Genomic DNA, 23,464 nt, shown 5'->3' on the forward strand with positions numbered 1-23,464 from the left:
TTTGTTCTATTCTGGTGGTACAATAACAGTTTCGTATGAGGGTGTTAAGCAAGTGTTCATAGGAAAATTGTATTGTCTTTTTAGAATTTATTCATCAAAAAAGTTGCTAGGTCCATAAGGAAATGATATTTAGATGATGTATCAACAGAATTTCAGCTAAGGATGAGTAAGATTGACCTGTGTCTTCTTCATTAGTATTCAGCAGTCACTCACAGTTTTAGTTCCACGTGTCTGGCCTTTTTTGCATCACACTATATCATCAGTTCGAAGAGCGGCCTTGGAGACTCTGTTCACTTTATTATCAACACAAGACCAGGTAAGAAGTAATACTACAGTAATCTTGAAATTTTTAGAGATTAATTTTGTAAGATCAATCTGACCACCAGGTTACCCTTGCTTCACATAAATATCAGGAGAATGCTAGGGCTAGTAAAACTGGTATGGTGACTATGTAGATACATAAAAATATAATCATCACAAGGGCAGAAATATTTTAATACTGTTCTAGACTGTATTCCCAGCCCATGGAATATTGCTTAACACAAAGGTGGCTCTCAGTAAGTTTTTGTTGAACCAAAGATTAAATCATCCCTTCCTATCAAAGATCATGTTATTCATTCTTTGCCTGCTCTGTATGGTTGACAGTTGGATGGTTGGCAAAAACCATCCCAGGTTAGAAAGCTACCTGTGAAGCTCTGCAGTGTGACTTGAAAAGACTGATAATACAATTGCTAGGCACTTACTTCCTTTTAAGGAATACTCAGTCTTAAGAGCATTTTATTTCCAAGGAGTAACACATTGAAATGCCTACAGAGAACCTTCAGGTAATATCACTGTGTAAATAGAAATCTGTTATGAGCTGAGTAATCCTTGCCCTGTCTGTAAAAGGCTTCACATTCCTGTTTTAAAAATAGACCTAAAGGTCAAACAAAATACTAGAATTTAGGGAAACATCATAAGGAATCCATTTCTTATGCTGTTACTTACAGGTGCTGCAGTTTGAGCCAGTGGTCTTTAAAAAACAATGGTTAATTTTCTTTTAGACTATATATTAATACTGTGGATAAATGTCTCTTTTGTGTTCATCAACCATGCATTCCTATGTGAATTAGGAATATTCCATGTAGACCTACTTTAATTTATAGCATGGTATTGTGTTGCACTACCATGAATCAACATTTGTAAATTTCCTTTTGCATTATCATTTTTGTCTGATCAGAATCTTCTAAGAAAAAACTATCATGTCCATTTTATTAATATAATGCTTAGTTGATCAGGCATGGGTTCTGAGTTTTCACATTATTATTATTATTTTTTTTTTCGGTTTTGTGAGTTTGGCCTAAGTGTTTTTGATGTAAATATTTTTAAATTCACTTTAGATAGACCTGTTAAAATGATCACATTTCTTCCCTTCATATTGTTGTTTTGTTTTTTTAATACACTTTACTTTTAGGAGCAATTTTAGGTTTACAGAAAAGCTGAGCAGAAAGTCCATAGTTCCTATATGCCCCTACCCATATGCACAGTTTCCCCTTTAGCTAACATGCATTAGTGTAGTGCATTTGTTGCAGTTGATGAACCAGTATTGATACATTATTAACTAAAGCCCACAGTTTACACTAGGGATTACTATTTATAGTGTAGATTCTATGGGTTGACATATGTACAGTGGTATGTGCTCACCATGAGAGTATCATAAGGAATAGTTTCACTGCGCTAAAAAATGCCTGTGCTGCACCTGTGCATTTCCACTTTTCCTCCCTTCACAGCGTTAGCAACCACTACTCTTTTATTGTTCTCATACTTTTCCCTTTTCCAGAATACCACATAGTTAGAGTTACGTAGTATGTGGGCTTCCCTGGTGGCTCAGATAAAGAATCTGCCTGCAATGCAGGAAACTTGGGTTTGATCCCTGGGTTGGAAAGATCCCCTGGAGAAGGAAATGGCTACCCATTCCAGTATTCTTGCCTGGAGAATTCCGTGGACAGGGGAGCCTGGCAGGCTGCAGTCCATGGGGTGGCAAAGAGTTGGACACGACTGAGCCACACACACATGTAGTATATTGCCTTTTAATAGTGGCTTCTGTTTCATTTAGCATTACAAAATTAAGGTTTCTCTATGTCTTTTTTATAACTTGATAGTTAATTTCTTTTTATCACTTTATAATATTGCATTGTATGGATGTGACACAGTTCATATATTCACCTGTTAAAGGATATTTTCATTTCTTTCTGTTTTTATCAGTTTGAATGAAGTTTTAAACATTTGTGTGTCGGTTTTGGTATGGGCATAGTTTTCAGTGCACTTGGGTAAATACTAAAGCGCACAATTGCTGGATCATATGCTAAGAATATATTTAATTTTATAAGAAAACGTCTTCCAAAAATGTCTGTACCAATTTACATTTCCACCATCAATGAATTAGGAGTTTCTGTTGCCGTATATCCTCCCCCCAGCAATTGATGTTGTCAGTGTTGTTGATTTTAGCCTTTCTATAAGTGTGTAGTGGTATCTCACTATAGTTTAAACTTGAAGTTCTCTAATGATATATGATGTTGAACATCTTTTCATATGCTTATCTTTAGTAATTTTGTTTTGTTTTGCAAAACCGTAAGACTTTATAAGGAAGATAGCCTGAATCTTACAACTTATCCCACCATAAGTACGTATGCATATATGCTTGTCTCTAAAATGTTTTTGTATAGAACCACAGTTAATAAGTTATTTATAAATTCTCTTTTTTAAAAAAATTATTTTCCTGCACCACATGGCTTGGAGGATCCTAATTCCTTGACCAGGGATGGAATCTGGGCCCTGGGCAGTTGAAGCATGAAGTCCTAACCACTGGACTGCCAGGAAATTCCTGAAATCTCATTTGTATTAGGCTCTTTTATGACATACTTTGAAGATAAATTGTTTAATCCCTGTGCCTTTATCTCTGATGTTAACATGTGAAAGTATTAGCAAGTCTGGCTTCTCAGGGAGTATGAAATAAGAACTCTTAGGCAAACCAAATTAATTTTATTTGGTAATGACTTAAAAGGAGAAGGCAATGGCACCCCACTCCAGTACTGTTGCCCGGAAAATCCCATGGATGGAGGAGCCTGGTAGGCTGCAGTCCATGGGGTCGCATAGAGTTGGACATGACTGAAACGACTTAGCAGCAGCAGCAGCAGCAGCAATGACTTAAAATCAGGATGTAACTTTTTTTTGGGGGGGCTGAACTAAGAGCTTGACAAAGTGAAGTAATTTATCATTTGTTTTTCCTTTTTTAAAAAAGTTTTTATTGGAGTTTAGTTTATCATGTGTGAGCTTCTGCTGTGCAGCAAAATGAATCATACGTATATATTCATTTTTTTAGGTTCTCTTCCCATGTAGAGCATTACTTGATTTTACTTTCTATAGACTGTATTTATTCATGCAAGTTTATATATGAATGTATATGTTTATCTGTAAATTACTTCACTGGAATGTCTAGATTAATTCGTGTTCATAACCACTATATTTAATAGTGGTTTTAGTCAGAACTCAACTTAGGAACCCTTCCCTGGTGGCTCAGAGGATAAAGCATCTGCCTGCCATGCGGGAGACCCGGGTTTGATCCCTGGGTTGGGAAGATCCCCTGGAGAAGGAAATGGCAACCCACTCCAGTATTCTTGCCTGGAGAATCCCATGGACAGAGGAGCCTGGTGGGCTACAGTCCACGGGGTCGCAAAGAGTCGGACGTGACTGAGCAACTTCTCTTTCTTTCAACTAGGAAAATATATTCTGGACATTAACCTCTAGTTTAGCCATATTTTGTTGACTGGGTAAGCTTTTCCATTCTCTTTGCATCAGAGTCACCTTCTGAGTCATTGAAAATTTTAGTACATAAAAGTATTGATTTTTATTTAAAAGGCAAGCATTAGCATGATGCTTATAAATTTAGCATGAAGATATACATGAGATTGAGTTGGAATTTGGGGGCATATTTAGTCCAGGATGTAAGAAAATTTACTGTATGCATATTTAGAGGAGGGAATAAAGACCAAAAAAACAGAGCTGACTGAGACTTTGGCATTTGAGAACATTAGCATAATTAGGTATTGGTCAGATTTTATAAAGGTATGAAAAGAGAGCAAAGTTTAAATATTTATCTAACTTTCAATAAATATTGGTTGGACAAATAAAACAAGGCGTTACAAGTTGTCTAATTATAGAATTGGGTTTTGTTTTTTGGCAGTGGGCCAAAATAGGATTTCAGACAAAATTAGTAGAGGAGCTGAGAACTCAGTATGATTCATAACTTTGATGTAGCTTCTTTCCGGGTTTTCTTCCCTGCAACCCCATATCATTTGATATGGAGATAGAAATGATGATACCTACTGACATGAATCAGGTATTCATGGTACATGATAATCAGATTGCTGCTCCCCCCGGCCGCCCACATCTACACACTTTATGGGTGTGCTTGTGGGAAGATAAAAGAGGGGGCATAGCAAAACGGTGCTGGCAAGATCTTATCCCACTTTAAGATGCCAATTTTTCCAGTTAGGGATTTATTGCAATCCTACAATTGTGGGAAATTTTCCATATTACCAACTATTCCTTGTGACTTTGATTATTCTCATAATCAAGGTAGAATTCTTCAACAGTTATTTTAGTGCCTACTATGTGCCTACAATTTTCTAGATACTGATTGGTAAGAGAAAATTTCTGTTTCCTTCTGTAGAGCTTAAAACAGGAAGGTAAGCAAGACAGAAGAAGACAACTAGATAGGCCCTTATAATTACATAGTGGCCATTTTATAAAGCCATCATTACATAATGAGGGAAGGGTCTGGTAGGGGAAGAAGGTGGTGCTGCTGGATCCCTACTAGTGAGGTGAGTAAAGGTCAAGGAAGTGTCTTTCTGAAAGTACAGTTGAAACTGAGACCTGAAAGATGAATGGAATTTACCAGGTGAAGAGCAGGGTAACAGTCAGAGGAAGAACATATACAGGAGTGAGCATGATGGCACTAAAGAGGAAGGGAAAGGAAACTGGTCTGGCTGAAGGACTGAGCACAAGGGGATGTAGATGGCCAAAAGTTTCACCTTGATTTTGTAAATATAGTGACATGTCCAACGGTCTTATTTTTGCTTGTCATCAGTGTTCCTTATTCTGAGTTCCACAAAGGCAGAGTGAAGGCAGGAACACCAGTCTGAATAAAGGAGCTGTACAGAGACTGCCCCATTCTCTTTACACTAAATAAGTATCAGGCATTCCCCTGAGTATTCCCACAGATGCCCACCACTCCATCTGACCCTCATTATAAAAATGACATAAAGTGCTAATACTGTGTCAATTATTTAACATAAACCAAAATATTTTTTAAAGCCCTCTTAAAATGTGAATTCACTTATAACTTGAGTTGTAGTATAGCTTATAGTTAATTTAAACCTGGTAAAGTAAACAGTCTGTGGTAAGAATTTTTCTGTAATATGGATTATACTCTGCTAGACTACTACTGAGGAGAAGGCAATGGCACCCCACCCCAGTATTCTTGCCTGGAAAATCCCATGGACAGAGGAGCCTGGTAGGCTGCAGGCCATGGGGTTGCTAAAAGTCAGGCATGACTGAGCGACTTGACTTTTAGTTTCATGCATTGGAGAAGGAAGTGGCAACCCACTTCAGTGTTCTTGCCTGGAGAATCCCAGGGACAGAGGAGACTAGTGGGCTGCCGTCTGTGGGGTTGCACAGAGTCGGACACGACTGAAGCGACTTAGCAGCAGCAGCTGCAGCAGACTACTACTGAAGTCATCAAAACTTTCCAGACTGCCTAAGATTAGAAGGGAAATTTGTGACTAGTAGACTCCTAGTTAGTAGCATACTAGAAGTCCACTGACTATTTTTTAAAATTCTGGGATGGAAAATCCCAACGTGGTTAATTTGTAAGCAATTTAAAGTATTGTACCCCTCACTGTACCCCACTCCTAACCAATTCAGTTTAATAAACCTGTAAATAAAAAGCAACATTAGATTACCTGCCTAAGTCAGTGTCTCCTGGAAGACAGGCACAAAATTTATGAAAACAGGTAAACCAACTTTCAGATTTGCAAGAGGCAGGGTGTTTCTGGATTGGCCAAATTGTACTTAATGATTTTTGGAGAAAATACTAACAGTGAGCTGAAGCATGTAACTTTTTGTAACAATAACTAAAAGGAGATGCTTGCACAATTGTTCAGATAGAATAGCCTCAGCTGTTTTCTCAGCTTTATTCTGTAACTTGTATTTTCTGCTAGGCAGACTTTATGTTGTATTGCTGGAGAAATCTGCATTTTTAAAAATACTCGTTCCTGTGATGATAGTGACCTGCATATTCTGGGTTGGATTTTTTGTTTGGTTGGGCTTTTGGTTTCTCTTTATTTTTTAAATTTTATTTTCCTCTTTATTTATTGACTTGACTTTATAAAGCAAAATTAAACAGAAAATACAGAATGCCCATCTGTATACCTCCTGCCCTCCCCTACATAGCTGCTGCCACCATCAACATCACACACCAGAATGTTACAGTTAGTGAACGAACGTTGATATGTCATTATCAACCAATCCGTAGTTATATTAGGCTTCACTTTATTTTTCTGGGCTGTGCCAATAGCTTATAGGATCTTAGTTTCCTGACCAGGAATTGAATCCCGGCCCTTGGCAGTGAAAGCACTGTCCTAACCACTGGACCTGCAGGGAGTTCCCTTGGCTTCACTCTTGATGTTACGTGTTCATTTTACTGATTTTCACAGATGTGTGATGATCTTTCCATTATTATATCTTACAGAATAGTTTCTCTACCATAAAAACACCCTGTGTTCTTTCATTCATTTATTCCTTTGGTTTTTTTAAATAATTATAAAGTAGAATTTACTACAGTAACAAAGTTTATAGCCTGAGAAGACTACTACAATTTATATTACATTCACTATTTATTAATATGGGGGGGGGAATCTTCATCTATAGGTATGGCTTTGGGATCTACAAGCAACTGTTTTGATTTCCAGTGATGAGGTTAGGGGTGGATTAAGAGAACTGGTAAATATGGTAGGGGGAAATGAGAAGAAATTATTGGAGAGTAACATTAAATTATTTGCTTAGTGCTATTACAGCTTTCCTAATTGTGCCTGTTCTCTGCTGAGGAAAGGAGAACTTTTCTTCTTTCCAACGTCCCTTTCCCTTTCAATGAAAAGTAGTTCTTTAAGGCATCCCCTGTCCCTGAGCAGGCTCCCCCCAGCTGATGATTTTGCAGTCTGTTTTAAATTTCTTTCAAGCCATTTTGAGAAAGGTGAAAAAAAGAAGACCAGGGTTATTAGTTTCCTACTGGCAAGAGAACTATAGGTAGCTTTCTGAGTTATGCATTATCCCTAGACCTTCTCACTTTCTGGAAATTCAGTTAAACATTTTCCAAATGTCTCTTCAGTCTCTTCCAGACAGTTCAGTTCAGTTGCTTAGTCGTGTCCGACTGTTTGCAACCCTGTGAACTGCAGCACGCCAGGCCTCCCTGTCCATCACCAACTCCCAGAGTTTACCCAAACTCATGTCCATTGAGTCAGTGATGCCATCCAACCATCTCATCCTCTGTCATCCCCTTCTCCTCCTGCCCTCAATCTTTTCCAGCATCAGGGTCTTTTCAGATGAGTCAGCTCTTTGTATCAGGTGGCCAAAGTATTGGAGTTTCAGCTTCAATATCAGTCCTTCCAGACCCAGGACTGATCTCCTTTAGGATGGACTGGTTGGATCTCCTTGCAGTCCAAGGGACTCTCAAGAGTCCTCTCCAACACCACAGTTCAAAAGCATCAATTCTTCTGTGCTCAGCTTTCTTCCAGACAACATAGTTTTTATTTTTTAAAAATTGTGGAAGTATGTGATGCTAAGTACTGTGAACTAGTTAATAAAATTTTTAGTTCTTATTCAGTGAGCTTGTAATTTGTACAGTAGACAACATGAGATTCCTTTTCTACAGTTCTGAGCACACAGTGGATTTAGTTAAGCACCATTTGATTGCTTGATTTGGATGGGCTTTTGATTTGTTGAGAAATTCCTTAGATTGAGGTTTAAACCTGAGCTTAAGGAAATCCCTGAAGCGGAAAGCAAAATATTATACATAAGTATGTATATAAATGTATTTTTCTAAGAGAAGATTGTGCATAGTCTTTCCCTGATTTTCAGAGGGTCCTTAACCCGAAATAAATTAGGAACTTTGGCTTTAATTTTGTAGTGAACTCAAAGTTGAGTTTTCTAGATTGGATATTATCTCACAGTTCTTTACGTGCATTAATGATGAGCACATACAACTTAAGCTGATTATCTAGCACAACTCTAGTGTGATCATTTATCAAATTTCCCTGACAGAGCAGTGATACACAATGAAACCAAAGAGATGTAACTGGTTAGAGCTTGCTCCCGTATACAGGATGATTTCAGTTTATTAGAAGCAAAATTCATTGTTGTTAATCAGACTTTCTCCAGGTTCCTAGAGACTGTATGCCATTTAATTTCTCCAAATCACTGGAATAATACGGTGTTTTTGCTCAGAATCTTGTCAAAATTTATCACCAGTTGAACGTTTTTGATGAATTCATAACAGTCTTTTCATGGTAATACTTCTGTTATTTGACTTAAAACTTTTAAAATAAGCTAATGCTGCAGAATTATGTTATAATTTTGATTTTTCTTTTTTTTAGAACTCTTCATCTTGGCTTACACCTATCCTTCCTGATATGCTTCGACACATATTTCAGTTTTGTGTTTTAGAAAGCAGCCAGGAAATTCTGGACCTCATTCACAAGGTATGTGGTGAATATATCTGTACTCCTTTTCCCAGTACCTTGGTAGATGTAAAAATTTTTTTTCATAATTCTGTACAGTTATTGATCAGGGATTTAAGAAGTTAGAAATCATCCAAGACATTTTAATAGTCTGGAGATCAAGGAAATAGACTTTTTATGGATTATAATGGTTAAGTCCTGGTTAGTTGTGTGACACATTAGGCGGGTGTTTTAAGCACTTTCTTCATAGCCTCAATACAGAAAATAAAAAATGAAGAAAAGACAACTTTTTTCCATCATTTATTTTGCTTTCTATCAGGATGTTTATCTGTCCTAAAGAGTATCTTTTGAGATTTATTGGTAATATATAGAGTCTGTTGTCATAATTTAGACTTGTACTTTTTCCTTTTATTTAGGAATATTGGTCGTATGTGTTGGAACCTATAAAGAATAGCCACTTGATATGTTTAATAACATTTATGGGAGGAAATGGCACTGTTGTACCTTTAATATCTGTTAACGTAGTCTTGAATCACTGGCCTTTGAAGTGGCTCATTGTTAACAGCTGTGGGTTAACATTGGTGGTGTTTCTACATGCTGGCCCTAGCCCATTTAATGTTAGGCATCAAGAAAAGTGCCTGAGTGCTCTAGAGCCCTGCTCTGCAACAAGAGAAGCCACTGCAGTGAGAAGCCCCTGCAGCACCAAGGACCCAGCACGACCATAAATAAATAAATAAATAAAATTATTTTTTTTAAGTGCTTTATTGAGTAAGATCATGAATCAGGATTCACATTGTTTTTAATTTATACTAGGATATTACTCTAGTATATTACTCTGATATGGCTTCCCTCATAGCTCAGTTGGTAAAGAATCCACCTGCAATGCAGCAGACCCCGGTTTGATTCCTGGGTCGGGAAAATCTCCTGAAGAACGGATAGGCTACCCACTCCAGTATTCTTGGGCTTCCTTTGTGGCTCAGCTGGTAAAGAATTCGCCTGCAATGTGGGAGACCTGAGTCTGTCCCTGGGTTGGGAAGATCCCCTGGAGAAGGGAAAGGCTACCCGCTCCAGTATTTTAGCCTGGAGAATTCCATGGACTGTAAAGTCCATGGGGTCACAAAGAGTTGGACACAATTGAGTAACTTTCATTACTCCAATATATTGGATATTACTAGGATATTACTCTAGCATATACTAAGGGTATTCTCTAAATTTAGCAGGAGCTGTTTTATATTGAAGCATGTATTGAATATAGGAATGCAGTAGAGCTTTATGATACAAAGAAAGGATTCCAGATATTTACTGAAATTTTGATAACTTTTTTATGGGTATTTTAAAAAATGATTTTCATAAAATACTGAGGAAAACACTTTGTATTCTTTTTTAAAAAACTTTCTTTTGTATTACTTTTTTTTAGTATACAAACTTATCTGCCCTAAAACAGTATTTCAAAGTAAGCCTATATGTTGAATTTTAAAATTAATTTTTGTGCTATTTCCTACTTTTTTTTTTTCAATTCAGTATCACTAAAAGTATTAGGTTTTATTAGGCCTTGCTAGAAAAATTTCATTTTCTTGTTCCCTTCTCATTCTGCAGGTTTGGATGGAATTGTTGAGCAAGGCTTCAGTTCAGTATGTGGTAGCGGCTGCTTGTCCATGGATGGCTGCATGGCTTTGCTTAATGATGCAGCCTTCTCATTTACCTATTGATTTAAATATGTTGCTGGAAGTAAAAGCTAGAGCCAAAGTAAGTGTAGAGGAACATAATGTATTTGTATGTTCAACTTATAATTTTTAATACAGTAACTGTTAAGAAATCTGTATTGCTTTATTGTAAGTGTGATATTATTATTGTAACAGAAGGAAAAATTATTTTATTGGCACCTTGACAAAATGCATAGTAATTTTTATCCATTAAAGTTTTGTGAAAGAACTGTATTCTAGTGGAATTATAACAAATGAGATTATTTTTTATGTTGTCTGTTAAATTTTAATGGTAAATCTTTAATTATTATGTTCCTCCCTTATTCACTTAGGAAAAAACAGGTGGTAAGGTGCGCCAGGGCCAAAGCCAGAGTAAAGTGCTTCAGGAGTACATTGCAGGTGCAGACACCGTCATGGAAGACCCCACCACCAGGGACTTTGTTGTTATGCGGGCCAGAATGATGGCCGCCAAGTGAGTATACATAAATCCAAAAGTCATTTAACCAAAAGATTCCTCCCATGTGTCTGTCAGTCCTTCCTCCATCATACTAGAGTAAGAAAAAAATTAAAAAGTAAGAAAACATTTTTCATTCTTTTGAAGTTTTAAAACTAAGATTTGTAATTTTTGGTGCACATATACTTTAATATTTAAGCTTAGGTGAAGTCATCTTAAATGGCAGATACTAAAATTTGTTTGGGAAGGCAGCCGAACAGTTGCACAGTCCACAACAAAATTTGAACAGCTAGGCCACATAACTGTGTTTTCATGTCTGAAAATCTCCTTTGTTTGTTTTGTTGTTTTAGTTGCTAAGTCATGTTCGACTCTTTGTGACCCCATGAGCTGTTGCCCTCCAGGCTCCTCTGTCCATGGGATTTCCCGGGCAAAAATACTTGGAGTGGTTTGCCACTTCCTTCTCCAAGGATTTGTATTTTTTTTTTATGAAGATAAGATAGGAGTTAAGTCTTCCCTGGGAAAAGTTATAGCTTCAGTAGGGGAAACTTTTTTATAAAGTAATTTTATAATTATATAAAGTAATTTTATAATTTTATAAAGTAATTTTTATAGTAACTTCTTTTTTTCTCCCTCTTAGGCTGTTAGGAGCCCTTTGTTGCTGTATTTGTGATCCAAGTGTAAATGTGGTAACCCAAGAAATTAAACCAGCAGAATCCCTTGGCCAGTTACTACTCTTCCATTTGAACTCCAAATCTGCCTTACAGAGAATTAGTGTAGCTTTGGTAATCTGTGAATGGGCTGCTTTACAGAAGGTAAGATTTTGCCCCCAAATAAATGAAGACAACCTAAACTAGGTTCCATTAGCTATTAGGATGATTTTCATTGTATTTTACAAACAGAAAAGTGAAAATTTTCTGTTAAAAAATTGAACATTTATAGAAAAGTATTCCAAGTTATACTGAAACATTGTTTCTTTCTCATTTGCCTTTAACCCTAGCCTTTTTTCTTAGAACCCCCCATTTTGTACCTGAGAACTACAAAACGTAAGAGGCTTTGAGAGCTAGAAGTCCATTTGTATGAGTAGTAGCAAGGGCAGATTTTTGGTCACAGGAAGAATAAAATCAGCACATTTAAACCCAAATCTTTGTATTTCCAAATAAACCATTCCCTTGCAGCCCCTTTAATTTTTAACTTCTAGTAAGATGTATTGATTTTGTGTAAGACTTGCTTCTGTAAATCAAAGAAACTTCCTGCTGGCTTTGTTTATTCCATTGACTGGAATTCTGGAAATTTAACTGTCTGCACTTGCTGTGAGAGTTGCTTGTTACTGCCTCTTAACAGTTTGTCAAAGCTGTGTCTAAAAGTAATTGAGCCATGCTCTATTGCAGCTGAAACCCCAGCTTTGCCTCTGGAAAGAAGCAAGGCTCATCTGTTTTTAGGCAGGACGTGGTGTGCTGGAGAGGCAGTGATGCTGTGTTTTTGTGCCTCTCAGACTCAGCAGCAAGTGTTGACAGTTCGGTTTCTGGACCCTCACAGAGCTTCTCTGGACTTACTCTGTGAAGCCCAGGCTGATCACCCAGATCCCACAGAATCCCTCATGGCTCACCACTGAGGTCATTCCCCCTCTGGTTGGGGCAGGCAACAACCAGAGAGAGTGGGAAGGGTTAGTTAAATTTGGGGGCAGGTGAGTAGCTTTTAAATTATATATCCATTTCTACAGTATGGCATGTGAAACTATGGGTTCAATTGTTAAGAAATCTAATGAGTTTTTAAATAACATTTTTTAGTGCATGCTAAGTGTTCTTTTCTGACTGATTTCTTTTTACAGTTGTATATTTTTAAATCTGTCTTGGAATAAATTCAGAATAAAGTAAGAGTAATTAGGTGGAAAATTTAATGGAATTGTAATAGTTCCATGTGCATGTTCTGTAGTCATTCATATTAAAATTTTAGAGTAGTTTGGGTGTGTTACCTTTTCTCTGTGAAACTAACTATGTTCTGGGAGATAACAGAATATAGATTCAAAAACAATAGAAATTTAGACTTGGTAGTTTGCAAGTGAAGATTATGCATTTCTAGAATTACATTTACGTATTGGCCCTGAATATTTGTTGTCTGTTACATTTTAGGAGTGTAGAGCTGTTACCCTAGCTGTGCAGCCACGTTTGCTTGATACCCTTTCAGAACATTTGTATTATGATGAAATTGCCATTCCATTTACACGAATGCAAAATGAGTGTAAACAGCTTATTTCATCATTAGCTGATGCACATATTGAAGTTGGTAATAGAGTAAACAACAACGTTTTTACAATTGATCAAGCTAATGACCTGGTGAGTAAAGAAGTGACTTTCTTAATTTTAGAGCATGAAATAAGATAAGAAATTTGTCAATGTCATGTTTACCACAAAAACACTTAATTTGTTGAATCTATTTGTGGCTTGGTAGCCTATCATATTGGAGAAGGAAATGGCAACCCACTCCAGTGTTCTTGCCTGGAGAATCCCAGGGACGGCGGAGCCTGGTGGGCTGCCGTCTATGGGGTCGCACAGAGTCGGACATGACTGAAGCGACTTAGCAGCAGCCTATCATATATTCAGAATAAAGTAAGAGTAATTAGGTGGAAATTTTAATGGAATTAAATTCCCTTTGGAAAGGTTATTTCATTGTACTGACTTTTCTTCAAACAAGAGAATGGGGAAAGGATTTTTTTTTAAAAAAATCTCAGCTTTGACAAACCAATACACCTTTATTAGCAAAAGCTGTTGCCTTTTGTCATTTCTCAGTTTTGCCTAAGACTGGCAGAGTATGGGGGAAAAAATGTTTCTGAGTATTTCTCCTCCCCCTTCCTAACTTACAGTGAAAACATTCAAACATAAGAGAATTATACAATTAATATTCATACACCTACCAACTAGATTACAGTTAACACCTTACTAAATTTGCTTTATCATATATGTATTAATTGCAATATGCAACCATTAATCCATATTTTTGATGTATTTCTAAATAAGTCGCAGAGAGCTATCAGTACACCTCAACTAAAATTCAGGGTTTTCCCTTTTTTTGCTCTTTCTTGTGTCATTTAACTAAAATTTAGTTTTTACGGTTATTTGCTCTTTCTTTGAGGTAAAACTTATATTCTATGAATTGTACAAATCTTCAATGGAATATATGATGAATTTTAACAGAAATGTATACCTTTGAAACCCAAACCTCTGTCAAGATACAGCCAGTGCCATACCCACTTCCCAGTCAATCTCCTGCCCTCAGAGAACCCTAGTTCTGGTTTCTCATGCATCATAGATTACTTTTGCCTGTTCTTGAATTTCATATAAATGGAACCATACACTCTGTGCTGTTCAATGTAAGGATCTTTTTCAGCATGATATTTTTTAAAATCATCTGTGATGTTACATGTATCAGTAGTTCATTCTTTTGTATTGCTGAGTTTTCTTGCATTGTATAAACATGCCACAGTAAGTGTAAGCCCTTCTCCTGATGAACACTTGGGCTGCTCCAAGTTTTCAGCTGTTGTGAACAGAGCTGCTGTAAACATTTTTGTATAAGTTTTTAAGACATGTTTTCATCTCTCTTGGATAAATACATAGTGGCATTGCTGGGTCATAGGCTGAGATGTTTATTTAGTTTTATAAACAATTGCAGTTTCCCAAAAGTGGCTGTATCATTTTACCTTCTAATCAGCAATATATGAGAGTTTTGGTTGCTCCACATCATCACCAACAGTTGGTGGTGGTCACTCCTTGTAATTTTTGCCTTTCTGGTGGTTGTGTGACAGTGGCATTGTGGTTTTAACTTGGCATTTCCTTGATGACTAATAAGTGTAAAACTTTTTTGTGTCTTATTCACCATTTGTTGATCTTCCTTTCCAAAATGTGTTTTCAGCTCTTGTCTATTTTTAATTAGGTTCTCTTTTTATTATTGAGTTGGGAGTTTTTTTTATATATTTTGGATACCAATCCTTATCATATAGATGCTTTCAGAACATTTTCTCCCAATATGAGGCTTGCTTTGTCTTTGAGCAGGTATTTTTAAGTTTGATGAAGTCTCATTTATCAGTTGTTTTCTTTTATGGTTATTGTGTTCTGTGATCTAAGGTACCTTTTCTTGTTTCCAAGTGACGAAGGTATTCACACACATTTTCTTCTAAAGCATTGTAGTTTTAATGTTTAATCATCCATATTTACGTTTATGTATAGTGCTAAATAGAGACTGCATTGTTTCATATAGATACCTAATTTTTTCATTGTCATTTATTGAAAAGATTTTCCTTTTTCCATTGTATTGTTTTGTTTCCTTTGTCAAAAATTATTTGAAATGGATGTGTGGTTCTGTATCTGGGCTCTATTTGTTCATTCTGTTTGTCTCTCTGTATGCCAGCAGCAGTGTTTGCATTGCTGTATCTTTGTATTTAGTAAGTCTTTGAGGTTAGGTAGTGTGAAAGAGTTCTTCCTGAGTTATAGAATCAGAAGTTCAGCTACTTTACTTGAGTTAATCCTGTGAAGGAGCATATTTCATTTCTTATCCCCCTTTCTTATTTAAAAAAAAAAAACACACACACAATATAGTTGAAATTGTTTTTGGTTTCTTTCACCTGTGAGAAAAAGCTAAAATTGCTCCAGTCTTCTTTATTGTTTTTATATAATTTCTCCTTTTTGCCTCCCCTTCCCCATGTTTTGCTTTCTTAGAATAAAATCTCAAATTTTCTTTAAGGTCTGGGGTCCCTTTTTAGTGTTTCTGACAAGATTTTTTTTACAGCTATTACATGGCCTTTTAAAGCTTTTCTTATTCAGATCTCTTAGTCCCTAGTGGAACTACTGTTCTGTTTCATCAACTTCCTTAGTCCAGTGGTTTTAACCTAGGATATCAGAGTCTCCAGAAGAGCATATTTGAGGGAAGAACAGTTTTAAAAGATTAATCTTGGCCCTGGCTAAGAGTTGTTCTTTGTATCTTTCTTTGCATTCCTGTTTTTCTCTTACCTGCCAGATACAGGCTTTGTCTCTCACTGTTCGCATAATTTAGTTCTTATCCATGGGCTGTACTGTCTTCTCTTGATCTTTTATGTTCTTCAGTTAGGCATTTCTGTTTGGATATCTCACTGTCATTTCAAACTTAACACCACCAAAACTGGAATTTATTTTTTAACAGAAAATAGCCCTTTTTATCCACAGTCTCAAATCTTGTTAACATTTCCTTTCAGAAAGTTTCATGTGTTTGTTCTTTCTCTGTTTCCATCACTGCAACCCAGTCAAAGGCCTTAGTATTTTATGACTAGGTCCTGACTCATCTCTCAGGCTCCAGGCAGTCTCTGGTTCATTTCACCCTGCCTGCTGTGCCAGACGAGTGAAGTTCTTAGTGCCATTCTGAACACATCTCTCCCCTACTTAAAAACATTATTTTCTTTTTCCTTGATTTTGGTTTTTTCCTTTCTTTCAACACCACCTCTAAACTCCCCATCTCTTTTCTCATTATTTCTCAAACTTCCTCCACTTAAGCCTAGTTAGTTTTGCTCTTGCAAAAGTACACCACCCATGTTCACTTTCTTTGCTTCACTTATTCTCTCTTCCATGTTTGAACTCCTCTTCCCTTTGCCAGAAATTCCCTACCCTCAACCCTGTATGCTCATCCCGAGTTCATTTCTTGACGTTCTTTCATATAAGCCCTGTGCCTAAGCCGTGATGACTGCTATCAGTTCCTTGAACAGTGCCTCGACTTCCACTCACTACCTCAGCTCTTTTTTCCAAGATGTCCTCATAACTCCAGACTTAACTATTGTTTAAAAACCTAGCATAAGTGTTACTGCCTCTAACAAGCTTTCATTGCTTTTGTCATCTGAGAAGAGGTAAGCTGCCCTTGGGCTCCCACAGCAACTTGCACTTACCTTAGTTTCATGCTGTATTCTTTGTTTACCTGTGTGTCTCCCACATTAGTCTCCACATTTTTTTGAGTGTATAAAGACATTGGTTTTACTCATGTTTTAGTATTACTCATTAAATATTCGTTGACTGAATGAATAAATGGAAATTGGAAAGCTTTACCTAAGCTGCCTATAATCATTGAAAATTGACAGAAGCATAGTGTATTTAGGACAGTGTTTTAAACTTTTAGTAGTGAAACCCTGTTTCAAATAATCTTATGCAGAGCTTGAACACATAAAACAGACAAAGCTAAGTGGAGAATATAAGCTAGAAGTGGTATAATGATCATGTTTCTTTGTAGAGAACAGACACGATCAAGCAGATAAAGCTCAATTTAAAGTCTTTCATATTTTATAGTGATAAAAGATCTTAAAGTTTTTCATAGTTTTAGTGATAAAAGAAGATCTTATCTGTGTGTCTGTTGTGCTTCTCATAATAAAAGTCTGGCATTATCAGTCTTGCCCATAAGAAAGTTGATCATTTCTAAGTCTGAAAAATTGGGTTATCCATTTTTAAAAAGATAGGTTCTTTAATGTTACAGACTTTTCTGACCAACGTTGATCAGATTGGGTCTATTTATAGAGCCTTTTTATGATTCCAGTTATTTATCAAACAAGAAGACTATTTTTGTTATGTAAGCCATCATACTCGGAGAAGGCAGTGGCACCCCACTCCAGTACTCTTGCCTGGAAAATCCCATGGATGGAGGAGCCTGGTAGACTGTAGTCCTGGGGTCGCTAAGAGTCGGATACGACTGAGCGACTTCCCTTTCACTTTTCACTTTCATGCACTGGAGAAGGAAATGGCAACCCACTCCAGTGTTCTTGCCTGGAGAATCCCAGGGACGGCAGAGCCTGGTGGGCTGCTGTCTATGGGGTCGCACAGAGTAAGACACGACTGAAGCGACTTAGCAGCAGCAGCAGCAAGCCATCATACTATCTTTAAATGGTAATTTAAAAAACAAGTGCACACAAAATTTTTTACATAAATGTTCTTAGCAACATTATTTGTAATATTAACTAAGGTGGAACCAACCCAACCATTCATCAGCTAATGAATGGAAGAATGCAATATGGTATATCCATGTAGTATAATATTATTTAGCCAAAAAAAGGAATGAAGTAATTATACATGCTAAAACATCAGTGAACCTTTTAAGATGCTAAATGAAAGAATCTGGTCATAACAGATTATACATTAGTTTATATGAAAATGTCCAGAATAGGCAAATCTGTGAAGATAGAATGTAGATAAGTGGTTACATAGGATGGAGGAAATGAGGTGTTACTACTAATAGGTATTGAGTTTCATTTTGGAGATGATGAAGATGTTCTAAAATTGTGATGATTGTACAATTCTGAATATAGTAAAAACCATTGAACTGTACACTTTGAGTGTACTCTATGTGAGTTACATCTCATTAAGTTGTTTTAAAAAGATACAATGAACAGTCTTTTAATGGAGCTTGTAAAGTAGTCTGATGCCACAGTCATAGCTTCAAGCAGTTCTTGGTAATTAAAGAATTAACTGTTATACCATTCTCAAAGAATTGATTTATATTTGCTCACAGCATTATTTCACCAAAGTACTATGTGGGTATTATGTGTTGATTTTTCACTCAAACTTACTAAATATAAGAAGTCTCTGAAGAGATTGTGTCTTTCTTAAAAAAGTATAATACAATGTTAAGTCAGATTAAAATAAAGTTTACTTGGAAGGTTTCAGACATTTAGTTTACTGAATACTAAAATGTACTAGTTATTGTAGAATTTACAATTGAAACAGAAAGCTGCTGTCTTCCCTTTAAGAATTTAGAGGCTACTTGGGGTTGATGTCATTAATGATTCTTGATTTCTCTCTTTAATAGGTCACTACTGTTTTTAATGAAGTCACATCATCCTTCAATTTAAATCCTCAAGTATTACAGCAGTTAGATAGTAAACGACAGCAGGTCCAAATGACAGTTACAGAGACCAACCAGGAGTGGCAAGTGTTACAGTTGAGAGTGCATACTTTTGCTGCATGTGCAGTTGTGAGCTTGCAGCAACTGCCGGAGAAGTTAAATCCTATTATAAAACCATTAATGGAGACAATTAAAAAAGAAGAGAATACGCTAGTGCAGAACTACGCAGCTCAATGGATGGCCAAACTACTTCAGCAGTGCACAACAAGGACTCCCTGTCCCAATTCAAAAATTATTAAAAATCTCTGTAGCTCACTTTGTGTGGACCCGTATCTAACTCCTTCTGTCACATGTCCAGTACCAACACAAAGTGGCCAGGAAAATTCTAAAGGTATATATCTAAACCTGTATTTGGGGTACAGAAAGAATTAACCATTTAAGTTTGTTTACAGTTATCTACAGGTATAATTTAAGCAAAATCCAGTTTATGTTGGAGATTTTTACCATTTTGAGAGAATTTGCACTTATTGCTAATAAAATCACAGCCCTCTTAACTCATAAGTTTTTTATAAAAGACCTGATATCTTTGAGGACTTTAAGTTCTCACATTTAAGATGACTAAATCCTATAAGACAGGTATTAACCCTTAACTTCTCTTTCAAGATCATCATTATAGGGTTTACTGTTAACAGGGCTTGAAAACTAACTGCATCCAATGGTGATTGAAAGTTCTTTTTATAAAATTGTTTTCTCTAATGTAGTACATGTCTTATGAGATAAGTGGACTCTGTTATCAAATAGTGTTTAAACAGCTTTTCTGTTTTCCTCCAGAAAATTTATATGTAAAGTAGTAACTGCTCTTTGTAGTCTAGTCTCAAGGACCAAAATTTTTGTCACGTGCCTTAGTCCTAATTTCCTCCCATCCCCCTCCCTGAGGGCTAGTTGAGGCAACAATATTTTGCATTGGTTGGTATTTCTGAATTCATGGTTACTCGGAGAAGGCATTGGCACCCCACTCCAGTACTCTTGCCTAGAAAATCCTATGGACAGAGGAGCCTGGTAGGCTGCAGTCCATGGGGTGGCTAAGAGTCAGAAATGACTTGAACGACTTCACTTTCACTTTTCACTTTCATGCATTGGAGAAGGAAGTGGCAGTCCACTCCAGTATTTTTGCCTGGAGAATCCCAGGGACGGGGGAGCCTGGTGGGCTGCCGTCTATGGGGTCGCACAGAGTTGGACAAGACTCAAGTGACTTAGCAGCAGCATAGACTTTTTTTTTTAAAGAGAAGTTACTTGCAGTATTTTTTAATGTGTTTTTTTATGCCTGGAAATGAACTCATTTTTAAAGAATTAATGTACTTTTAACAGAAGGAGGTACAGTCAGCCTTGCATTAGATATTTCTGGTTGTCAAGAGGATTCTGCAACCTTGGTTGTATTAAATATGGTCCTATGCAGATATCAAAATGTTTAACTTAATGTTGCAAATTACTGATTTTTGTGATCATTTCATTGTCTAGAGAAAATATCATTGGCCTGTAAAAATTGAGGCTTAAAAGACAATTTTAAAATGTGTTGTATCTTTTGGAGCAGGAAACATTTGGTCACATGTATTATGGTTTAAGGATTATTTGACTTTTTTCCTTAATAGGATCCAACTCTGAAAAAGATGGAATGCATCATACTGTCACCAAGCACCGGGGTATAATTACACTCTATCGGCATCAGAAAGCTGCTTTTGCTATCACAAGTAGGCGAGGTCCTACCCCCAAAGCCGTCAAAGCTCAAATAGCAGATCTTCCTGCAGGAGGTAGTGGAAACCTCCTTGTTGAACTTGATGAGGTAAATAGTTTTTCTTCTTTGAATACTCTGATTTTAAAACAAAATTTCTTACAGATTGAGAGCTAAATTGTCATATCAGCTTCTAGAATTATATTTTTAAGTGAATGAACTGGGGCTGATAACTTTTTGGAGTACTCCAGCAACAGAGTTCAGAAAAACTACAAACTTCAAATTTCTCAAGCTTCTTATTTTTACCAATTTAGTTTCCTGATTATCTTCCTAGCAAGAAACCCTCTCCATAGTGGGTGTATAAGTCATTCATAAATATGAACTAATTCACTCCTGTAACAGTGACTATGGAGATGTTAAGTAATAGTGAAAGCTAACTTTTCTCAGTCTTATCAGTGTTAGGGAATTACTGTTGATATTCAGAGGATACGTTTATAATGTCAAATAACTTGTTACCTTTTAGTCAACTTGAATTTTATTAATTGTGTGATGTGAGGTAGGGATCTAAATTTATTTGCCCATAGGAACAACCATTTATCCCACCACTGAATGTTTTCGTCCCTAGTTGGTGATGAATGCTCCTCTGTTATATATCCTGCTTTCCTATATGTGAGGATCTCCTTGGGCTTTCTATTCTATTTCATTGATCTACTTGTTCTACAGTATAGTTTTTAAAGACAATTTAAAAAAAGCTTGGTGGGACTTCCCTGGTGGCACTTCCTGGCGGTCCCGTGGTTAAGACTGCATGCTTCCAGTGCAGGTTTGATCCTTGGTCAGGGAACTGAGATCTCACACTGCTGTGTGGCTGAAAAAAAAGAAAAATGTTTTTTAACTGGTTTTGAAAAAATCTTACAGTCACATTTTTAACAATGGAATTCTCTAGGTAGCTCTACTGGTTGCAAGACATAGGAACTTTCCTGAGTTGAGCAATACACTATCAGTGCTAAAAGACATGTGCTTAATATATTTCTGTAAAGTATAGGCCTATTTTGTTTTTTTAAACCAAAATCTTATTGTCTATATTCCTTTTAAAATAGTCTGTGAATGAAGACTTTTTCACTAACTATATTATTCTCATGTTAATTTTAATAAAAAATGTATACTTTGATGATTTGCATAGTTCCTTCACTTAAAAATACAATTGTATCTTTCTGGGGGGACTTTTTTTGTATTTAATTATTAATGAAATTACTGCTAAGTATGAGGTTATATTAATCTTATTAAACAGATGCTTATATTCTATCCCTTGAAAGTGAAATTCACTCAGTCATGTTCGACTCTTTGCAACCTCCTCATGGACTATACAATACATGGAATTCTCCAGGCCAGAATACTGAAGTGCGTAGTCTTTCCCTTCTTCAGGGGATCTTCCCAACCCAGGGATCAAATCCAGGTCTCCCGCATTGCAGGGAGATTCTATACCAGCTGAGTCACAGGGGAAGCCCAAGAATACTGGAGTGGGCAGCATATCCCTTCTCCACGGAATCTTCCTGACCCAGGAATCAAACCAGCGTCTCCTGCATTGCAGGCAGATTCTTCACCAACTGAGCTATCAGGGAAGCCATGCTATCCCTTAAGCAAATATAAATAAGGGCAGGTCATGGTAAGTTTCTTTCAGATAGAAGAAGAAAAAAACATGTCACTTAGGACTATCTCTAGAAACAGCACGTATTCTTCTATTTCTTTTCTCCAGCCCCCGAAAAGTATTTTATTTTGGATGTAAAAATCTAGCTCAGGATTTTATGCCTATGTAAATTTATTGAGATGTGTTTTATAGTTATAACATGTCCAGTAATTGGTAACACTGAATTCTTAACACCGATTTTTAAATTCTCTTAATAACATTTTGAAAGCATTATACTTTTTTCTGAAATCTTGTTTTCACCTAACATTTAATTTTTAGGCCCAGAAGCCTTACTTGGTACAACGGAGAGGAGCTGAGTTTGCCTTGACAACTATAGTGAAGCATTTTGGTGGTGAAATGGCAGTGAAGTTGCCACATCTCTGGGATGCGATGGTTGGCCCACTGAGGAATACAATCGACATACATAATTTTGGTGTGTACATATTTTTCCGAGTTGAGATTTAAACAGATTTCAGTGTACATCTATTACATATGTCTTTATAAAATAACAGTGCCTGTGCCTGTTTATCCCAGGCCAGCTGGTAAGTTTTTAAATAGAAGGTTGGTAAAAACATTGATTTTCATGTCATTTTGTATACTTTTCTTGCTTTTTACTTTTCCTGTTATGTATTTAGAAAGAGATTTGAAATGGATCATTATATTAAGCTTCTTTAGTTCTTTAGGAGTAGCACCTCAGCAGTTAAATTAAGGGTGTTGTATTTCATTTTACATTATAAAGCAAAAGAGATTCTCCCACAGTAGCTGGGGGGTGCTAAGACTTTTTGTAAGCTCTGGATTTTGAAAAACTATTTGTAAGGTAATACGCACTTAAATCAATGTATCTTAATAGATGGAAAGTCCCTCTTGGAAAAGGGAGATGGCCCTGCCCAAGAACTGGTGAATTCTCTGCAAGTTTTTGAAACAGCAGCAGTGTCGATGGATTCTGAGCTTCATCCCCTGGTAACTAACTAATGCAAGTGTAGTTTTTTTCCTAATAAATTGAGTAGTCTTATTAGAAAGACTTAAGGCTTGAATGAAAAGTGCAACTACGATGTCATCCCTTATGATTTCATTTTCTTTTAGATGCTATAACTAGATTCCTTCTTTTCCTGACAACTTAACTGTTCCAGGCTTTGAGGCAGAGCTGGGTGCATGAAAGAAAACCCACTCTGAGAGCTTAGAATACAGGGCAGTAGGAACAGGGCTCTGATGACCTGAAGCCAGCTGCAAACACAAAAGAAAGCTGCATCCCTGTTCATCTGTACCATCTTAATAATA

The 23,464-nt window shown here is 36.6% G+C and overlaps 1 protein-coding gene across 1 annotated transcript in view; it reads left to right on the plus strand.

The window, feature by feature from the left end:
• Positions 1–23,464, plus strand: part of BTAF1 (B-TFIID TATA-box binding protein associated factor 1) — an 87,858-nt gene that overhangs the window by 42,148 nt on the left and 22,246 nt on the right. The window contains exons 14-23 of the mRNA XM_070780473.1: positions 196–316; positions 8,691–8,795; positions 10,371–10,520; positions 10,810–10,949; positions 11,569–11,743; positions 13,061–13,264; positions 18,738–19,164; positions 20,423–20,613; positions 22,466–22,619; positions 23,037–23,146. Of these exons, the coding sequence (XP_070636574.1) occupies positions 196–316; positions 8,691–8,795; positions 10,371–10,520; positions 10,810–10,949; positions 11,569–11,743; positions 13,061–13,264; positions 18,738–19,164; positions 20,423–20,613; positions 22,466–22,619; positions 23,037–23,146 (1,777 nt within the window). The remainder of the gene's footprint in view (positions 1–195; positions 317–8,690; positions 8,796–10,370; positions 10,521–10,809; positions 10,950–11,568; positions 11,744–13,060; positions 13,265–18,737; positions 19,165–20,422; positions 20,614–22,465; positions 22,620–23,036; positions 23,147–23,464) is intronic.

This window comes from Bos indicus, chromosome 26 (genome assembly GCF_029378745.1).
Source record: "Bos indicus isolate NIAB-ARS_2022 breed Sahiwal x Tharparkar chromosome 26, NIAB-ARS_B.indTharparkar_mat_pri_1.0, whole genome shotgun sequence".
Lineage (NCBI taxonomy): Eukaryota > Metazoa > Chordata > Mammalia > Artiodactyla > Bovidae > Bos > Bos indicus.